Source organism: Orcinus orca, chromosome 2 (assembly GCF_937001465.1).
Source record: "Orcinus orca chromosome 2, mOrcOrc1.1, whole genome shotgun sequence".
In the NCBI taxonomy this organism is placed as follows: domain Eukaryota; kingdom Metazoa; phylum Chordata; class Mammalia; order Artiodactyla; family Delphinidae; genus Orcinus; species Orcinus orca.
In genome coordinates, this window is record NC_064560.1 from 75,825,960 (window position 1) to 75,847,551 (window position 21,592).

Consider the following 21,592-nt stretch of genomic DNA (forward strand, 5'->3'; position numbering starts at 1 on the left):
TGCAGAAAGCTTTTGAGGCACACTGATGTACCCAGAGACAGGAGATGTTATGTGTGCTGATTCCTCCCCAGCTGACCCTTCAGATCCAGGCCACATTTTAGGAAAAGACTACAGCAAAAATTCAAATGCTGATTCTCTCAGCAAATGTTCTAGCAGTTTTCATTTATATCGACCAGTAGGGGTGTTGGTGTAGTGAAAGATAAGATTACTCTTGAACTTGAGGTTAGAATTCTGTCGTGGTATGTAGCCTATAACGTATATCTTATTCTTAATAAATTCTGAATATATATTTGTTGTTGCTGCTATTGTTGTTGTTTTAACTTAACACTAGAGGCTCATGGTTAAATTACCTTGTCTGTCTTCAGGAAGGCATGTTACACACATAAATGCCGCAGCCTTGTTTGTTAAATACTTTGCTCCGTGGTTAATGGTGGTAGACTAGGGCTAGACTATGTTAGACCAGCCATGACTCTACCACATATTAGCTGTAACTTTGGGTGGGTTAGCTAACCACTTTGTGCCTCTGTGTCCTCATCTTAAAATTGGGGTAATTATATCTGTCTTACAGGCTTGTTGTGAGGATTGAATGAGTTAATATTTATAAAGCACTTAAAACAGTACCTGGCACATTTTAAGTGCTATATATGTTTTTTTTTAATAAAATAATTAATTAAGTGAGGGTAGATGAACAGCAAGAGCTGGCTTGCTACCTACAGAGTGAATCCCTTAGATTCTTATTCTACCCTAGCCTCTATTTTCAAATCTATAAACTGTTGTGTGGTCTGCATCTGGAGACAGGCAGCCAGGGGGATGGGGGGAGCTGCCCCTTCATCCCCCGGCCCTTGGAGCTGCTCAGTTCCACCATGGAGTGCTGCTGGTGAGCAAGAATGTTGAGTTAAGAAAGAGATTCACACATACCTTTAAAATTAGGACAGATAGAAAAATCGACGGGACTGCCTCTTTGTGTTTGAGTTCTCCACTGCACCTAGAGCAGAGCCATACACCTCAGTAAGTGTGGGTTGGCTGATTGGCTGCATCTGTAAGGATGGTAGCTGAGCAAACTTGGGATGCTTTTCAGAAGTGAAGGACCATCTGTCCTTGGAAGGCTGCAGTTATCCTCTGTCTTCAGGTGATGCAACGTAATTCATTACTTCTTGACTTTGCTGTCAGTGGTGTTTCCTGCCAAAAGCAAATTAAGTGTTTCTGTTTCACCTGTGCATTATTTATTAGATTTTCTTTTCCTAGTGAATAATTATGTGCTAGAAGGACCAACTGTAGCTGATGCCCTCTGGAGGTCTGTACTGGCTCTCTTGGAAACCAGAGTGAGGACTTCCCTGGTGGCGTAGTGGTTAAGGATCCACCTGCCAATGTAGGGGACATGGGTTCGAGCCCTGGTCCGGGAAGATCCCACATGCCGCGGAGCAGCTAAGCCTGTGTGCTGCAACTACTGAGCCTGCGCTCTAGAGCCCGCAAGCCACAACTACTGAGCCCATTGCCACAACTACTGAAGCCCACATGCCTAGAGCCTGTGCTCCGTAACAAGAGAAGCCACCGCAATGAGAAGCCCATGCACTGCAACAAAGAGTAGCCCCCCACTCGCCACAACTAGAGAAAGCCCGCGTGCAGCAATGAAGACCAAATGCAGCCAAAAATAAATAAATTAATCAAATAATTTTAAAAAAAGAAAAGAAAACCAGAGTGAAAGATGGTTAGGTGGTTCAGGGAGCCATCAAGTCAAATCCCTGAGCTCCTTTCAGTCTTTACTGCTGCTGAGAGCTACCGCTCTCTAGGCCCCGAGTCCTTGGCCTCACATCTGAGAACTCAGACTCCTGAGGTGTAAGGACAGCAGAAATACCACTTGGTGGTCTTTATTCAGGGCCATTTTACTAGAGAGCAAGTTATTTAAATTGGAAGAACTCAAGACAATCATAATCCTAGAATCTAAAAGCTACTGTGGCTTTTTAGAAAAATTGCCATAAAAACTCTGATACACACACTCCATAAAAACAGAGCAGGTCAAGTGGCTTAGTTATAAGGTAGTATCTGTGGGTGCCTTGTTGGTCACAGTAGAGGGAGAAGCCACAAAGAGGTGGTGTTAATTCTACAGACAGACTTCCAGAAACCTCTGCCTTGTAGAATGGCTGGAACTCAATGTGGTCACCTCCAGAAAGCCAGTCAACTGAAGGAGCAGCTTTTTTGTGCCCTGGAACGGTAAATACAGCTAAGAAGAGCCAAGGATCCTACCTGGAGAATGAGGATCACCTTGCTGAGGGAAAGGTGTTTCCTGCTTAGAGAAGCCAGTTTTTGGTCTTTTAGTTCTTTTACTAGATAAAAAAAGAGTGGCGCAAATAAACTAAAGGGACAACAACAGAGAGAGCAATGAAGATGTGACTGATGACAGGTAGAAATGGTGATGACAGACAGCAGCAGACGTTCTGATGGAGGTCCATTGATGGAGGATGATGGAGGTCCGTTGATGGAGGTCTATTGGAGACAGTCATTCTGAGGGTCATGCAAATGCATGCAGTTAATTAAAGTAGAATAATTTGTACGTAGCATTTGCACAGACACCATTTGGAGCTAAGAGGATTATGGAAACTCTGGCATATAGGAATGGGCAAAAATTCTCTAGCTGAAGATAAAGAGCAGAGATTGTAGGAATGTTTGCCCAATTCAAAAGAAAAAATTAACATTTATGCACAAGAAAGGGCACAAGAAAGAGCACAAGAAAATGTTGTTAAAAGAGGTGCAACGTTAAAACTTCAAGAAAGACTATTTCATAAGTAAAGCTTACCCTGAGAAATGGTTAAATAATAATAGAACTCTCCTTGAGCAATGGGATTTTAATCTAGTGCTCTTTTCCCCTTATCATCTCCCTGCCCTACAATGTAAACTTTCCGAGTCAAGGAGTTACTCAGAATATGAAAGTTTTTTAAGAAAGAGAGATTTCATGAGAAAGCAGTTTTGCCCTCTCCCCTGTTTCATGCCCTGCCCCCCACCCCCAAATACCCACACCTTGGTGAGCTAGGAGGACTGCAGTGACTGGAGTCAGAGAAACATTTATTCTCCAGGTGGGGTAAGACTCTGGTGAAGTCTCTTCCTTTGGAGAACAGACTTTGTTATGAAGTTTCTGAGTGTATGTCAGATAGTTATTCTCACCCTCCCCCGGCAGAGCCATGAGGGGGTCTTTATTGGCTCTTCATGTGAGAACCTGATGGGGTTCCTGAAAGGAAAGCTCAGAACATCGGATGTTTCCTAAGACTGTGGCTCTCCCTCTCAGGCTGGTCCATGCACAGCTCCTGGCAGTTTGTCACAATGACCATTTAAGTGTTCCTACCAGTTTGTGGCTCCAATAGCTACTGCTGCAGGTGCACAGATTTCAGCTGTGACTCTAGATCTGATTCTCTCTCCAGATTTTATGGTGGTTTGCCCTGTGACATCAGTTTACTGATGGGTCCTAGATAAGTCATTAATTTCAGTTTGTTTGGCTTTTTCTTCTTATAAGGACTGGAGCGAGGACTTCAAGTTCATTATATGTTGGAGCTGAAACCAGAAGTCTATTCATTATTTTTATCATTTTTACTTACAATGCGAAAATCATCCTATCCATGGTCCCTTGGGCTGAGTAGAATTTTGCCCACTTGTATTCAGAGGCATGTGTCTCCTTTATAGCGTCCTGAAGGTTTCTCAGCTGTGCCTGTGTCATGGGTGCTGTTGAATCAGCTGAGTCTGGTGGTGGAGAGAGCAGTTAATGGGCTCTTGACCCAGTGTCTGACTTACCTAATAAACTTGGGCAAGCTGATTAGCCTCCACCTGCCTCATGGGTCTGTTTCCTTCTCTGAAAGATGGAGGTATTAGACCATAGTCCGTGGAGTCCCTCCTTTTAAAAATTCTTGCCAATAAACACTCTTAAAGGGGATGATATCCTGCTGCTTGTGGTTTTATTTTATTTTGTTTCTGGATTCATGTAGAACAGTGTGGACTCTTGGGGGTCCTCGAGACAGTTTTAGGTGCCCATGAGGCCAAAACTAATTTCATAACAATACTAAGATATTATTTGCCTTTTCTTTTTTTTTTTATTGGAGTAAAATTGCTTTACAGTGTTGTGTTAGTTTCTGCTGTACAATGAAGTGAATCAGCTATATGTATACCTATATCCCCTCCCTCTTGGACCTCCCTCCCCCCTTCCCCCCCATCAAGGTCATCACAGAGCAGGGAGCTGAGCTCCCTGTGCCGCACAGCAGGTTCCCATGAGCTATCTGTTTTACACATAGTAGTGTATTTATGTCAAACCTAGTCTCCCAATTCATCCCACCCTCCCCTTCCCCCCCGTGCCCACATGTCCGTTCTCTGCATCTGTGTCTCTGCACTGACTTTTGCACTGATGGTGTAAGAGCTGTGGTGGGTAAAATGGCAGGTACCTCAGCATTAATCAGGGCAGTAGTCCCAGAGGGTACTAGTAGTTGTGTTCTTCACCACAAGGCAATCTCAGTAAAGACTGTTCCAGTTCCATTTAGGAATCTCTTTGATTTAATTTTATTAAATCTTATCCCTTTCAGTATGTACCTTTTAAATATTCTGTGGGATGGAAATTGAAAGTATTCTTACTGTGTAATGAAGTGCTGTGATTGAATGGAGGAAAAGTACATCTGTGATTTGTTTGAGCTGAACCAGCAGCATTTTTGGTGGAATACCATTTTTACCTGAAGGATGGATGGACAGCCAAACTATAGCTGTTTAGGCTTTGGTATTTGGTAGACATTTTGTTGAAAATGAATAAAGTGCATTTGTCACCTTAAGGAAAACAACTTACAGTATTTATGGGGAGTCATAAAATTTGAGCTTTCAAGTGAAAGTTAGAATTTTGAAAAGCCTGTATTTTTGTATTTGCCACTGGGATATTGCCAGTTTCCCAACATGTAAAGACTTTTTTGAGATTAGTAGAGATAATAACAAAAGTAATTTTTTGATATCATGTAATAAATTGGGTCAACATTTGGAAGATCTGCATAATAACCCAGGTAACCAGTATTTTCCAAATGACTAATGCATGATGTTACAAAATCATGCATGGGTAAAAGATCCATTCAGAGGGCAAAACAGACCAATGGATTTTAATGTGAAAGAGTATAAAGAAGTTCATTGTTGTGGTTTCAGATTCCATATTGCATCTAACCTTTAAAAAAACAACTCTTGTTGAGTTTTGGTGAAGTATCAAAGAAGATCCATGATTATCTAAAAAGGCCATTAAAATATTACTTCCTTTTCCAACTACCTATGTGAGTCTGGATTTTCTTCATCTGCTTCAATCACGACAGCATATTACAACAGATGGTACGCAGAAGCAGATCTGTAAATCCAGCAGTCTTCTCTGAAGCCAGACCTAAGAGATATTTGCAGAGATGTAAAACAGTGCCACTCTTCTCATGAAATCTTTCTTGTTTTGAAAAGCAGCTTTTTCTTCCCATAAAAACTTATTTCAACTGATAATAAATTTATTACTATTATTTTAAGTGAATCAATAAGTATTTTTAAAATTTCTGAAGTTTATTTTCTAGATATGATGAATATAGATGGATATAACACACATAAACAAAAATTCTTTGAGGTCCTATAATTTTAAGAGTGCAAGTCAGTTTAGAAGACTAGTACCCTGGATTCTAGATCCCAGTTTCAGAGATTCACCGTGCACAGCAGCATATCAGAGGTGCCAAGGAGTCCTTGAGTAAGTTAACCACTTAACTGTTCACTAAACACATTTTTTTTTTTTACATAGCATAGCAGGCTCTCGTATAAATTACTCTTAAGGCAGAGAATATGCCAATTGGGTTTGTGTTTAATATCCAGAGGAGTCTAAGGTAATGCACTGATCTGTGTTTCTAGTAGATGCTGTCCAAATACTTGAAGCAGCTGCTCAGTATGCTTCAGTGGTAGGTAAAAGGTAGTGCTGTGTTGTATCAATATTTTGATTTGTATGTTTTAAGGAATTAAAGGAGTTAATAAAAGGAATTAATTATTTAAATTAAATTTTAAATAATTTTAATGTATTTAATAATTTTAAAATATTTTATTTAAATAAAAACTTTTTAAATAGGTAAATTGACCAAAAGGAATTTGAAAAATAAAGGGCTCATACTTCTAAGAGAAAAAGATTAGGTAAATGGGAATGAGTTGGATAAACTGTTTTGCAGAAAATTAATCCATCAAGTACTTAAGATTGTTACTTTCTAGAACATCAGTTACGGGCATTTAAAAATACTATTTTATAAACACTACAGTAACTGAAATCACAGGCATTTAAAAATACTGTTTTATAAACACTATATGTTTTTATTTAAATATGTCTTTAAATTTTAGTCATAGTCAAGTAGTATGTTTTAGCTGCAAAGTTTTAAACTTTAAAAAAAGTAAGAATACAAATCATGACTTTAATTTTAAGAAAGTGAAGTTTAGGCTGTGGCTTTCTCAGCTAAGTCCAGCACAGCAGCAGGTAGGTATGTAAGCAGATGACCCCATACAACCCCTCGGCATCAGGTGACCTTACTCCTGTGTTCCTTTCAAATGCTTCTTTAATCAATTTCTTTGCACTTTTTTTTTCTTTTTTTTTTTTTTAGTATGACTTACCAAAATAGTGTTACCTTAGTATAACTCTTTGGGGAAATAATTTGTGTAACACATTTTAACTAAGGTTATTTTTGATTATTGATTTTTCTTCTCATTGGGGATTTTGCTACACATCTACATTGTAGTCTTATTAGGTTATTTAGTCCCAATGATTAAAATCACTTTTAGAAATAAATAAATAGTACACAGTTTTAAGTCAAATTACACCACATTTTAAGGTTCTTTGATATGGAAAGTATTACCTTATTCTGTACTATTTCTGTCATATTTGTATTACTTTCTATTTTTTATGTAGGTTTCTAGGGATTTCTGTTATTTGTTAGGAAGCAATATATGCTTTTGTTTGGCTTAGTGCAAATGAGAAAAATAGGTCAAAGCTCGTGTGCCTGTGAAGAAAAATGTAACAAGTGGACAAATGTCATCAAGGCTGACATTGTGTACTTTTGGATTCTATCTAAGAGTTAAATCAGAGTAGCCTTTTATTTTACAATACCATGATTTTTATTTTGAGGTGAGCTCGCAACTACCTTTGTCCTGTAAAATAAGATTTAACACATTTCATACTAAGTCTCTGTGAAGGGAATTCAGAGGCAAGAGCAAAGGAATAAAACGTGTTTATGGTAGGGTCTTAAAATGGGAAACTGAAATAAAACAAAGAGGTATTGGGAGACCATTCCAGATGTTGACCAAAGATGGAGAGTGCTAAATAAATAAGTTTAGCCTATTATAAATGCAGTGGTGGTCATGTCAAAAGGAGGTGCTTTAGGATATTTAATTTTCAAAATTATGCTGCTGCCCTGGTTTTGTAATTATACTAGACCAGACCCTTCAAAAGCTGATTTCCTATTTTATACCAGCCCAATTATTACTAATGATGGGCTTCTTTACCAAATGGAAAGACTAATAACCCTTTGAAGTATTATGTAATCCCATTGTAGTTCATTAGTATGAATAATAGTTTGTAGTGTTTCTGCATCCCCCATAGTGTTTATAATTCCTTAAATTATACTCTTTTTGTGAGATGTCCCCCAAGGTCTCCCCTGTCATCCCATGGACAAGGCAGTTGCCATTTAAGAGGACAGGAGTAATTTTCTAAGACGCCTGGTAAACAGCATGCACATGTGTTGGTTTTTTGCTTTTGTTCCCTTTATTCTCTTTCTCTGCCTTCTTTTCCTCTGCCACCACCTCCTTCTTTTTCTTGCCCCTTTAATCTCTGGGACAGTGCATTTTTAAGTACATAGTAGGTGCTCAGTAAATACTTTTGAGTGATATATTGACAAGAAAATAAATAAGAGGCACATCTCAGAGATACTGCAGGTTCTGTTCCAGACCACTGCAATAAAGTGACTGTTGCAATAAAGCAAGTCATACAAATTGTTTGGTTTCCCAGTGCATGGAAAAGTTATGTTTAGACTATATTGTAGTATATCAAGTGTGCAATAGCATTATGTCTAAAAAAACAATGTGCGTATCTTAATTTTAAAAATACTTTATTGCTAGAAAATGCTAATCATCATCTGAGCCTTTAGCCTAGTAGTAACTTCAAGAAAAGGATCACTGATCACAGATCACCATAATAATATAATAATGGCAATGTTTGAAATATTGCAAGAACTACCAAAATGTGACACAGAGACATGAAGTGAGCAAATGCTGCTGGAAAAATGGCACTGATAGACTTCCTCAATTCAGGGTTGCCACAGACCTTCAATTTGTAAAAAATGCAGTATCTGCAAAACACAATAAAACGAGGTATGGCTGTACTTCTTTTTCAGTCATAATCTTCTATTCCTAAAATGATATTCTTGAAAAAATGGGTCCTTAAATAGTCTTAGAAATAACAGTCATTACAATTAGTCTTTATTACTCTTTATTATGTAGCCCGCTTTTCACTCAGTGCTACTACCTGGCAAGGTGAGGGAATATCTGTATATTTGTGGAGCAGTAGTATAACGACACAACCTCACTTCATCACTGCACAGCTTTTTTATACTAAGTTCTCACATCTCTGCCGAATCCAGGTCATGTAGTGATTTCCAGAATATGATTTCCATCAGTTTGCTCAGCACTGTTTCCCAGGACTAGATTACGAGTTGTTCTTTTACTGTTAAGTTGTCAGCTAGTTTTCTTACCGTCTTAACACCAGGAAGCTTCATCTTCCAAAAAGGAGCCCTCTACTTTTCTGAGAAGGGGAAGCAAAACATATCCTTACAAGTATTTAAAATTACTATTTTAACATTTATTTACCAAATACTCTATAGCTCTTACTATATGCCTGGGAACTATTGTAAGCACTTTACCAAAACTAATTCTTTTTGTGCTTGTAAGGCCTATTATGTAGATGGTGTTATCCTTAGTTCATAGATGCAGAAACCAAGGCAGGAGGCTAAGTAGCTCACCCAGGAGCTACTGGGGCCAGCACTTGATGCTGGCTGCAGAGTTGATGCTTTTAACCACTCTGGCCTTTACCGTTCAAGGTCTTTCTGCAGACAGGAATTATACATGGTCAGGAAATCTTCAAAAGATCACATTCTCCCCAAACATTAAAAGACTGCCACAACACACTGCTTAAGAAGAAGAAAATTCGGTAGCAAACTGAGTAAAACTTTCTGATATTTAGGCATAGAAAGTGCATTTTTCCCTGGGAAAGGCTAATGCACCAATAGCTTCTGAGGGTGGTAGTATTTCTGTAGCTGCCTCCCTTGAACTTATTAAACAATTAAAAGTCTCCCCTTTCCTCCAGCTTCTAGTAACATTTTTAAAACTTTCCTTTAAGCCCTGACCAACAGCCTCGTCAAAGCTTTTCCCCCCTGCCTGGTCCCAATGACAAAGCCATCTATTTTAGATTTTTTTTTTAATGACAGCCCCCTACTTCCACGTCCCAGAATCTCACTTGGTTATCTAATGCTGCAAATTTTAGTGGCTTAAAATAATAATAATTGATTATTTTACTTCTCTACTCCAAGCAGTGTCATCTGGAGCCACTTGACTGGGGCCTCTCCACTGTCAAAAGGGCTCACCCTGATGGCTGGCTAGTTGTGCGGGCACTTGGCTGGGAGCTCAGCCTGGATGTTGGGCAATGACCTCAGTTCCTTTTTGTAGACTGCTGAGACTTCTTCATGGCGTGGTGATAGCTGTGTGCCAAGAGTGAATGTCCCAAGAGCCAAGTGAAAGCTATGATCTGAGTTCCACCATAGTCATGAGCCCACCCAGTTTCAAGGAGAGGGAACCTAGATACTGTCTCTTAATGATGGGTCACATTGTAAAAAAAAGAGCATGAGGCATAGGAGGTACTGTGGTCGTTTTTGGAGAGTATAATCTGCCACAAAACGAGACCATCAGAAGATCCCCTATTTGGAACCTATTGTCTCCATCTTTTCTATCTTAGCTAAGCAAATTCCAATAATACAGGTTTTCCACATTGTTAGATGATATGTTTTCATTTAAGTACACATGTATATTTATATATGTCAATTCTATGTCATCTGTTTTTTGCCTGAATACATCGTGGTTGTTCTTTTCATTAATATTATACTTGAAAAGAACCTGCCATCTATTAGGAAAATCAAATTCTTTAAAAAAAGAAGATTCAAATCTGATACATATTCTGGTTTGCATTTGCAGTTCAAATACTATAAGCATTTATTGAAAAATGACAGTGATAATTTATTATCTTCCTAAAGGTAGCCCATGAATGGTGATGAAAAATAATTCAAAACAGGTTAGAAAATGATTTGCTGTTGACATGGGTGTGTTTTGCAATGAGCTGTTTTATACATTAAGGACAAGCCTATTAAGTGTTCATTTGTTCAACTAGTATTTGTTGAGTATTGTGTTAGGCATTGGACTTTTGCATTGGCAGCCAGAAATCATCTTGCCCTCATGGAACATGTGAGGAAGATGGACATTAATGGGTAATCACCAAGTAAATGTAAAATCATAGCCTTGTTAAGTACTGTAGAGAAAAGGAGCTCGGAGAGAATCTGATGGGGAACCTGACCTCATCTCCCTTTCAGCAGTGCCCTTTTAGTAGAGATCTGGACGATGAGGGGGACGTACCTCACCAAGAGACTCATGAGTGAGTGCTACAGCCTCACAGGGATCCTTATGCAGACATCCACGGATACACGTGCCCCTAGCTTACAGCCATTTTTAGGAAAGCAGTAGCTTCAGCTGTGATTCTGTTAAGAGACCATGTATTAAGTACCTCTTGGAAAGCACAGGGCTTACAGAGCAGAGGTCTAAGTTTTAAGGACTCTTTTTCGTTTATAAAGAATTACTTAATTTTGAATAATGGTGATCCCTGTAAATGAGTACTATTCAAGTAAGTACTAAGTATAGCAGTAGTACTCCATGTATGGCCTGGGGACCCCTGGAGTTAGCCAGACCCTTTCAGGATATCGAGGTCAAAGCAATTTTCATAATAATACTAAGACATTATTTGTCTTTTCCACATTCCTTCTTTTATGAGAGTAAGTGGACTTCCCCAGAGACTGGATGATGTGGTTTCATCACAACAGATTGGGTGTAGGAGCATATATGAGAGTTCAGCTATCATCTGTTAAGCCAGACCTTTAAAAGGTTTTCAGAAATGTGGAAGAATGCCATTCTTCTCATTTATTTTTGAGAATATTGTTACCTTCATAACAATGGTATTTATGCTAACTAACATATAATGGGTTTATCTTTGTTATTTTTAAATGAATTAAGTATTTCTGAAATTTCTGTTTTAACTTCTAATATGGTGAAGTGTAAAGAGTTTTTTTTTTAATTATTTATTTATTATTTATTTATGGCTGCGTTGGGTCCTCACTGCTAAGCACGGGCCCCCTCCAGTTGTGGCGAGCGGGGACCACTCTCTGCTGCGGTGCGCGGGCCTCTCATTGCGGTGCCCCCCCTGTTGCGGAGCCTGGCTCCAGGCGCACGGGCCCAGCAGTCGCGGCCCACAGGCTCTAGATCGCAGGCTCAGTAGTTGTGGCTGGTAGCTCTAGAGCGCAGGCTCAGCAGTTGTAGCTCACAGGCTCTAGAGCCCTGGCTCAGCAGCCGTGGTGCACAGACTTAGCCACTCCGCGGCATGTGGGATCCTCCCGGACCAGGGATCGAATCCGTGTCCTTTGCATTGGCAGGCGGATTCCCATCCACTGTGCCACCAAGGAAGTCCCTGTAAAGAGGTTTTGAGGCCAAGAAGTTTGAGAATCGCTGAAGTATAGCATCCTGCTTGACTTTGAGCATGTTACTTAGAGATGCAAGCAGTCTGTAAAATGGGGATGATGATCAAAGTACTTCCCTCGTAAAAGGATTAAACGAGTTAGTATATGTCGGGAGCTTATAAGACTACATGGCACAGAGTACACATTCAACATATGTTAGTTTGTATTATTATTACCATTTAACATGAAAGTAGAATTTATGTGAATCCAAACGCTTCTGAGGCTCTGTGGCAAAGAATTTTTGCTTGTGTTTGTGGTCATCTGTATTGATTCGGTAAAACGAAGTATTCAAAAGTGAAAGAAATTGCATTTTGTAATTTTTCTTTTGAGTTGGGTTATAGCAGAGGTTTTTATTGGCAGATGGTCAGGGTGGCATGTCTGAAGAGGTGGGGATTCAGAATAGCTTGGGGTGCTTTTTCCGCCCCCCCCCCCCCCGCCCTCCCAGTCCATGCTCTCCCCACAGCCAAGTTCTACTGTGTCCAGAATCATGGTGAACAGCGGGGCAGATGTCATTTGGGAGAGCTCCCCGGGATTGTGTTCTGTGCCCTGGACAGTGAGCTGACAGGAGGAGCCATGTTAGAAAGCATCTCTTTTAGTTCTCTCACTTTTCAAGTTGAGAAACTGAGGCCCAGAAGAGTGATTTGCCTCACACTGGTTCACCCAGCATATTAGAGGCCTACCTGGGACAAGAACTGACATTTCAGTTTGTACTGGTAGGCATACCAGGCTTAGAGTCAGAAGATATGGTTTTAGCCTCTGTCTAAAAAGCTTTAATTGGTCGTCTGACATTGAGCAATTGACTAAAATCCCTGATCTTTAGTGTCCCTATTTGTAAAATGGAGGTGAAAATATCGACCATCCCAGGGATGTGAAAAGGATCAAATGAGACGCCGTATGAAGGTACCCAGGACATGTCCTCTTAGCTAGAGTCTCTCTGATCCTTTGCATGTAAAGTCCACAGAGAGACACTTCCCAGTGAAATAAACTATTCTTTCCAGAACCTTAAAGCCCGCCTTAAATGTTGTGCTTTTCAGCTTTGTAACATTTTCTTTTTTGTGTCTTTATAGGACAGCCCAGAAACTTGCAGGACCTGTGCCGAATTAAAATTCGACAATGTATAGGCCTTCAAAACCTAAAGCTACTTGATGAACTACCAATTGCCAAGGTCATGAAAGACTACTTAAAACACAAATTTGATGATATCTGATATACACAGAACTGTGAGCAAGATTAGGAGTTATATTCCAGATACTTAAAAGGCTTTTTGCCTTGCACAAAGTATATCCTATGCAATTTCTGATTTGCTGTGAAATCAGAAAGCAGGTATACACTTTTAGGTTTTGTTTGTTTGTTTGTTTGGTTTTCATTGTAGGGGAGGGGTGTTTTTATATATATAAACACACACACACACACACACACACACCCCACATGCTTGAAGGTCTTAATTTGGTTTCTTGGTCCAAGTTTACGAGGTTCAAGCTTTCTATACAATATTGCATTTAAAACAATTGTTTTTCCAAAATGACACAAGCAGGTTAGGAGTGGAGAATTTACCCTTTCCAAATTTATGGTTTCGTTGACGTGCACAATATTATAAACCAGCAGAGCACTTGTTACAGTTTGGAGGCACAGTTTTACCCGGGGCATCCTGGGTTCTACTGGAAAATGCTCTAAGAAAATTTTAAAGTAACGCTGTCACCTCAGTCATTTTTAATGAGTACAAATTGGCTGTTTCAAACTGTTCTTTTCCTAATTAATGTAGCTTTGGATGACATAAATCCATTACCTCTGCTTTCCTGTTGGTGTGCTCTTGTTTTAAACTTATTTTTTTAACAACTGTAGTACACTACCCAGAGACGTTGCGTCTCAACTTCTGTCTCTAGTTGAATTGTGCTTTTAAAAAAACTAATGGGAAAGAAAATAACTTTGTAAAGCCCGTGTATTCTGTTTTTAAAACAGTGCCTCCAGTGCAGTACTCTTTCTGGTGTATTTTATCCATTATTTCACTTGATGTTCCTCATTCCACAGCTGGCTTTGACATGCCTGTGAGAACAGGAACCACCACTAATTTTAATTGCAGAACCATAGTATGTCAGTTGCAATTTCCATTTTAAGCTTTGTCTTTTACTTCACTTTAAGCCGAAAATTTCATGTCCTGGTGGTAGAGTATTCCCTAAAAATAGCCCCAAATATTGTTAAACCATTTGGCTTTAATGGTTAAATAATTTGGGGTGGTTTCATGGTGTTTTTTTCCTCCCAGTTGAAATAAAATTTCTAAAGGGTAAAATTTCTAATGGGTGCACATTTGTAAATCTGGTTAATTCCTAATATGCTAATTAAGCATTTCCTATCTATTTTAAAGTTATGCACAGTGACGCTCTTCAGAACAGTTATTTTCTGGGTTGATTGGCATATGTTTGCAGTGTAAACATAAATATGATAAAGTGTCAATAACAGTGGTTCTAGAGGCATTAGAGATCTATGGTGATGCCCTTGGAAATGAGTTCTGTGCTTGATTTGTCATCATATTAGTTTCAGAAGAAACTTTAAAAATATCCCAGTATTGTTCTTAGTGCTTTAGGAAATTTCAGAATAGTTACATACCAGTAATAAATTCGTTATCAGAAGTTTACAAGATGAAGGGCTTCTCTTGTCTGAATTTCACCTGAAAAGTATAACTAAGCAGAATTAGGAGTCTACTCTGGCTTTACCCTTTTCAGAGCCAGCAGTGTTATTTCCTCAAGCACAGAGTTTATTCTCTTGGATGCAGAGTAGCTGTGGCATCAGATGTCTGATCTGCTGGGCCTAGGCTGGGTACAGGTTTCTGAAGAACGGGCAGCTTCGGGAAGAGGTTGTTGTGGGGGATCACGGATGGGCTACATAGCCTCTTCTACAGGGAGCCACTAAGAGTGTGGCCAGTTTTGTAACCATCCCAAAACTGTAACTGGAACATGATGGATAGAAATGGGTGGTCTGTCTTTTTTTTTTTCGTAAAAATATCTCCAAAAAGTTATCTTCTGAGAGAGAGTCCTTTATGAAGCTAGGAGCTGAGCTGTGTTCTCATTCTGGAAACCAATAGCCAGGTCAGAGCTAGGACACATTTGCGGCATCAGGGACCTGGCATGGCCAGAAATGAATTGTGTTACTTCTCCCTGAAACCCTGGGCCCAGGGAGACGAGGAGATGGGAGGGCTTGTGGGGTCCTGCACTCTGAGCAGTGGTGTTAATGTTACATTTGCACAGGACTTATTTCCTCATGTGTCTATTAATTTATTCAGTTAGTTCAAAATGATTTTCTTTCCCCAGCCAGTCAAAGGTTTCCAAATTAAGTTAGCCACTGAGTTTGAGTCAGGGAATTCCAAGTAAAAAGGTCAGATGAAGGTAAATTCTTTGTTCTGTATTGCTGCTGCGACTTCAGAAAAAAATTATGAATGCTCTTCCTGGAATCAAAATTTCTATTTAATGAAGAAGTGTATAATTCCATTATTTATTGTTTGAGGTTTCATTTTTCTGGAAGTTTAAAAAGAATGTTTTTGTTGTTGTTGTTAATAGAATCCCAATCACATATCATATTTAACAGTAACTAAAATGTCTCCAAGTTGGTAACTGGTGGAATATAGGGATGAACGTGCCGGTCTGCACTTGAATTTGATTGGCAGAGAAGCTTTCTGTAGTAACATAATGAGAACAAATATTTTCAGAAAATCAACTGATTGGTTTTTCCAGAATCTTGACTGAAATGTTCAGAATAGTATCAAATTTGTCACTGATCCTTCTATGTTTCTTTTGAAATTTATTATTTAAGCCTATTACTAAACCTTTATAGACATATATTTGGCAAGTACACCAAAGAAACCAGCTCATAAAAGATTATGATCATTAATGAACTGCAAACCTCATCTTTTAAAAACAGATTTTTTTGTGTGTAAATATTTGTGTTTATAAATGTACAGCAGAGTAAGTTTTTTAGATTATTTAATTCCCATATTTCTAAACTATTTACCACAGAATAATCCATGCTTGTTAGTTTGGAGGACTTGACTATTTTGTTTTTTTAATTCATTATCAGTCATGCTTGGAACAGCATTTCCGCTAGAGAATTCAGTGTTCTGGCAGTAGCAAGAGTACACATCTGGAGCGTGAGGGAGTCTAGCTTGATTTGTCAGATACACACCCTATGAGACGAAAATGTGTAGTTTAATTACCAGAGTGGACCATACAAAAACTGAGATTCTAACTTTCTTGCAGAATTGCTCATCAGCCCAGAATGTGATTGGGATGAGGCCCTTTGCCCACAAATTTAGCTTTCATGTAACTCCTAGTGTGTTATATCATAATGTATTTTGTTCTTCCTTTGTAATGTAAGTTTTGCTTTGGGTCAATTTGAATTAAAAAAAAAACTTAAATCTGGTTTAAAACATATTGGAATTGTGTTTTATTTCTAGTCTACCTTAACTTTTTAATACTTCCAGCTATTTGGTCAAAAGAAACAGAACGCTGTCTTTCATTCCTCAGCATTTTAGATAATTGGGAATTGTGTAAGAATGTGATACAGAAAACAGCACCATTTTGGATCAGATAAGGAAGCCCCCCTCCCTTTTTTAAGGTATTCTGCAAATACCTACCAACAAAAGACTATCTATCCCATTCTTGAGTGTGTTGATCCAGCACTGAGCCTTTTGGGGCCGTATTCACCTCTGCCTCACCTTGACTGAGGACAGAGTTTGGACCACAGCATCTCTAAGCACAGAACAGTATATTCAGTTAAACAATGAATTTGAGGTAGTTTATTAGCTTACAAGAGATAGAAGGAAGATAACTTTGCTTTCATATTTCCTCTGTATATAAGCACAGCTTGATTTAGGAGAGACCTCAGACTAATGTGAATGATGCTGTGCTAAGAAGAAGGGAGGACAGATGACTTAGCACCCCGTGCAGAAACACAGTGTTTTGCTACCATAACCTTGTTACAGACTTGTCCAGGGTTTGGCACAAATGAAAGCCAAGAATGGGACATCTGAAACTGTTCCTAATGATCAGCAGGGGAGTTCAGATGTGAAAAAGAGCTGTGTTGCTTGGAAATCTTGAGGTCATTCCTTTTCCAATATGATGTAAGTAGTGTATTGTTTTTTCAGCTGAAAGACAACTTAACAAAAATGGCTTTCTAGCTATTGATAAAACAGATTATCTACTTGATAAAAAAATATTTCCACATCCCATGTAGTTGGGTTTCAAAGGTAAAAGAAAGTGGATTTTTGTATCATCTTTGTATTTATGTAACAATGTAGCTTTGTGTTCTCTTAACACGTCTGACAAACTTTGATGTTAGCATTTATATTAGCTTAAATACCAGTAAAGATTTTAAATATCCACTGCCAGATACTGTTATTTAGGTTGATGTAGACTCCTAAGATACCAAGGCAAATTTGTCTTTATTTTATCATTGGTTACTCGGTCATTACCTATAAGGTCTCTTAAGTCTTAGATGAAAAGCAAAGGGTCAGCCAGCATATGGCTCTACTGGAGCCCATGACTCTTCTCGTATGCTGCTGATAAATAGTGTTCAAAATCTTGTACTATATTTCTCTAAGATCATTGTACATTTTATAGATACTTCTTTATCTTCCAGAAAAACTCTTGATTCCTGAGTGACAGTTAACATGCTCAATCCCATATGAAAAAAGACTGAGGTGCTTTGCACAAGGTCCTATGAGAGATCATCATTGTGTGAATAAAACCTGGTAATAGCTCTGTTGCTGCAGAGCGTGGTCTCTTGTCCTGCAGGGGGGGAGTGTCTTCCACCAAGTGTTGCTCTTTCCATTTCTCACTCACCTGTGCCCAGAGTGCCTTGTGCTGGGTTTCAGTTGTGCTAAAATGCTTTATCAATTCTGAAGACCCATAAACCATTAGAAGTAAAGGATCAGATTAAAGCAAAATATTTCTCTTCTGTTGCAGATATGACCTTTAAGAAAAAATCATGTAATTGTTTGTAGTTATTGTAAATATATTTTAAATTAAATCTTGGTTTGTTCCGGCATCTTAAAAATCACACTCAGAACCTTTTTTTTATGTTTTCTTGTAATTAGGAAATTGTTTTAAATGAATGCAAATGTAATTTATGTTACATTAGGTAGTAATTAAGTGACTCACTTTTCTGTGAAATAGTATTTTATGAATCAGAAATGAGATGGCTTAATTTGGATGAGGGGATTCAGTTGAAGCTGAGAAACTTGGTTATGTGCTGAGTAGACTGACCCTTTGGGTCTGACACAGAGGTAATCCAGCTGCAGATATTTCCTATTTTATCTGGCAAACAGAGTCTTATTTTTCTTGCTGCTCAGTCTTGAGCTGATGTTGCTTTTCTTCCTCTGATAGTTTTGGGTCAGGTCACTGCTCAGTTTTCTTTTTCTTTACTGAAAAAGAAGAACACTTGTAGGGGTAGACTTACTGTACATGACCATTTTATATTTCTCTAGAGGTTTTCTAGATTTTCCCTCTCTTACTTCTGTCCACTTAACCCTTTTGTGAAGTACCCACACGTGCACAAATCATGGCCTCGCCAAGTTGCTTTTTTGACTTGAGTTCCCTGATTGCTTTCTTTCCCTGCCTTACCTGGATGGAAATACAGCTTAATATCATTAGGAAATATAGCATAATATCATTTAAGAAGCCTAATAAGTCTGGGCTACATCCATTTCCCATCTTGGGTAGCACCAGAGAGGAACAAATTGCATTTCTTCCTGGTTTATTACGTGTTCTTAAGAAATCATTTTCTGTGAGTCCATTGCCCAGTGGGCTCCTTGAGGATGGACCCTGGGTCTTATTTGCCTGAATCTCAAACAGTATTTGCTGAAAGAATCAGTTTTCCAGAGCCATAGGTACATGTGGCAGTTGGTCCTCAGCCAGTAACTTTATTCCTTCAAGCTTCCAAGGAACCCAGGGCCATGTGGATGACAGCATCAGCATTTCCCAGCTCCAAATCTCAGGTAAGTATTGTCCTCCTAATTCCTGCCAGTGTTGTCTTTTGCTGTTCCTTCCTCCCTTCTGCCCCCACCTCTCTGCCCTCCCCTCCATCATGGTCACTGAGCAGTGGACCCATATGATCAATGGTGTGTGGACACTGGGATGGCAGACTTCCAAAGAGATGCCACAGGGCTCTGGTCATGGGGAATTCTGCCTACTTGGAGTCTCCCTCCCTGCGCTCCCACAGTGTGTTGAGCCTCTGAAGGATCACACTTCTCCTGAGGACCCTCCATGCGTGTCTAGCTCAGAGCTTCCCAGCAGTGACCCCAGCTCACTGATGTGTCTCTATGGGTTACGCTGTGCTCTCCTCACATCTCAGGGCAGCTAGGTGGGGACTGAAGTAGAGCCCCTGGTTCATCACCCCCGGCTGTGCTCTTCCCCACTTTCCCACGGGCAGCACGAACGACGTCACTGTTTACGTAGCAGGGGAGCACTGCATAGCTGGCTCCTGCGTCTAACTGTTGCTCCTCTCCATGGTGCCTGCCACACAGTGCCTTTCACATAGTGGGTGCTCAGTTGTTATTCTTCAAATGAATTAATCTAGTCCAAGCCCTTTCTTTTACAGGCAGGGAAGCCCTTTTTTATGGGTCGAGAATTGAGGTGACTCAGTAACTGTGGCCCTGCCTGTAGTGGCTGGCAATGAAGGGCACAGCAGCCAGCACTCCTCAACCTCTGGTTCTTCAGCGATCCCAGCTTTGGGTGGCTTGGCCCTCACTTGCATCCGGTGTTTTCTGTGGAACAGAAACTGACCCCTTGTTAACAGAGTAATGATGGAATGAGTTACATTTTGGCAAGAGTTGGCAAGGTTCAGGACTCTATACGTATAGTTCCTGGATTAAAGCCCACACATCCATAAAACTGCCTCTAATTTCCTACAGAATGCTTCCTGAGGGTTCCATCTTGGTCTCCATTGTGCCTTTTTGAAAAATCATGACTGGGGCTTCCCTGGTGGCGCAGTGGTTGAGAGTCCGCCTGCCGATGCAGGGGACACGCGTTCGTGCCCTGGTCTGGGAGGATCCCACATGCCGTGGAGCGGCTGGGCCCGTGAGCCATGGCCGCTGAGCCTGCATGTCCAGAGCCTGTGCTCCGCAACGGGAGAGGCCACAACAGTGAGAGGCCTGCGTACCGCAAAAAAAAAAAAAAAATCATGACTGAAAGGGCTTAGGTTCTGGGGGCGACCTTAGGAACGGCATCGCCAGCCTCCTGAGCGTGGGGATAGGAATTCTCATTGTGCTGTGCTTTTGTTTTGCTCTGTGTTTACAAGACGAGTTGAATAACTGCATATATGAGGCTGCTCAACGATGCCAGTGGCGTTTATACTCAGCATTTTTTCCCTTTAAGTTTTCATTACAGGCAGCTAAGAGATTGATCCACCAGTCTTTTCATCATATTTTATGATCCCTCACATTCACAGTATGTATTTCCATTGAGAGTTAAAGACACTTGTAGAGGAGTAGAGAGGAACTTGGACATTTTGACTTAGAATTAAAGTTGAACTGAAACAAATTGCACAAATCCTTGTATCACATAGCAATTGTTGTGTACACTTTAAAGTAAGCGTTTCTTACCTGGAGGCCTCAACTGAAATTTTTCTGTAAGAAGCTGATTGATAAATTTTTCTGTCAGGTATTTATCTCTAACAAATAGAAAATAAGACTTGTCAATTTAGATGTGGTTGGCTGAGTGGAGCTGCCGACTTGGAGGATGTCACCTTATTAGTTTACCCTAATTCATCAGTCCTTGAGACTAAAGTTATAATGCTTTTATTCCAGAAAGTACTGTCGACTCAAATATACTATCCATAGAACATTTTGAGGTCCCATGGTTAAAATTACAGTGGACATGTCAGCAACAAGGTGGTCATTTCTGTTCCAGCTTCCTGTTAAACCCAATGAAAGTCACCACCACCTCTCCACCCCTGGCAGGTGTTTCTAGAGCATGAGGTGTAGGGAGTTAGGGCCTCCACCTGCTGATGTAATATCAGTGGTGGAGAGATGGAAGTCCCTTGCCTCATGCCTCTCCTTTTGGGGAGAGTGGACCCTGCGAGAAATGGGCCCGGTACACAGCTACAGTCTGATGACAAACAAGGTGCACCAGGAACCTAGTTCTGAGCCAGGCAGAACCGGTAGCAATAACAGCCTTGCCTTGGCTCCTTAAAGAATGAGGGACACTGCCTTGCCTGGACCTGCACAGCGTTGCCACTGCCTCCTACACCCAGTATGGCCTAGGAAGCAGCAACTTTGCTGCAGCCTGTTCAGAACACTTGTCTTTAGTCCTGATTCCTATTAAATCTGTCCTTAGGCATATCTGCTCCGTAACGTGTTACTCTCCTCGCCAGGGAGTGGGGCGGGCCTGTGGTGCCTCTGCAGAGAGGTCAGCTGTGGTTGTGTGTTGTGAGCAGGGCTTCTGTGTTGAGAGTCGCCTGTGGACTTACAGTAATGGGCTGGTCAAGTCTGGAAGGGGATGGGAAACTAAGGAGGTGAGGGAGGGGGCTGGTACTCAGGTGTGAGTACCTGGTAGCTGGTAGTCCTGTGGCTGGGGAGAGCAAGGGATGGGTCCCATCCTGCTGGGCTGGTAGTCGGGCTGCCCTTGCGACTGCTTCTCCAAGGCATTCGTGTCCCAGCCATGAGGATGCCCTTCCCTCCCAGCCTCCCACCTCTTGGCCCTGCCCCTTCCTCTGGGAAGTCCTAGTTGGAGGCTTTGCCTTGCAGTTCCTCTTTCTAGGGGGGAAAGTGG

At 40.3% G+C, this 21,592-nt stretch overlaps 1 protein-coding gene across 1 annotated transcript in view; it reads left to right on the plus strand.

Annotated features, from left to right (window-relative positions):
* ASB7 (ankyrin repeat and SOCS box containing 7) overlaps nt 1-16,255 on the plus strand; it is a 49,057-nt gene extending 32,802 nt beyond the window's left edge. Inside the window, exon 6 of the mRNA XM_004271648.4 lies at nt 12,902-16,255. Within this exon, the coding sequence (XP_004271696.1) occupies nt 12,902-13,041 (140 nt within the window). The 3' untranslated portion in view covers nt 13,042-16,255. The remainder of the gene's footprint in view (nt 1-12,901) is intronic.
* Nucleotides 16,256-21,592: the final 5,337 nt, after the last annotated feature.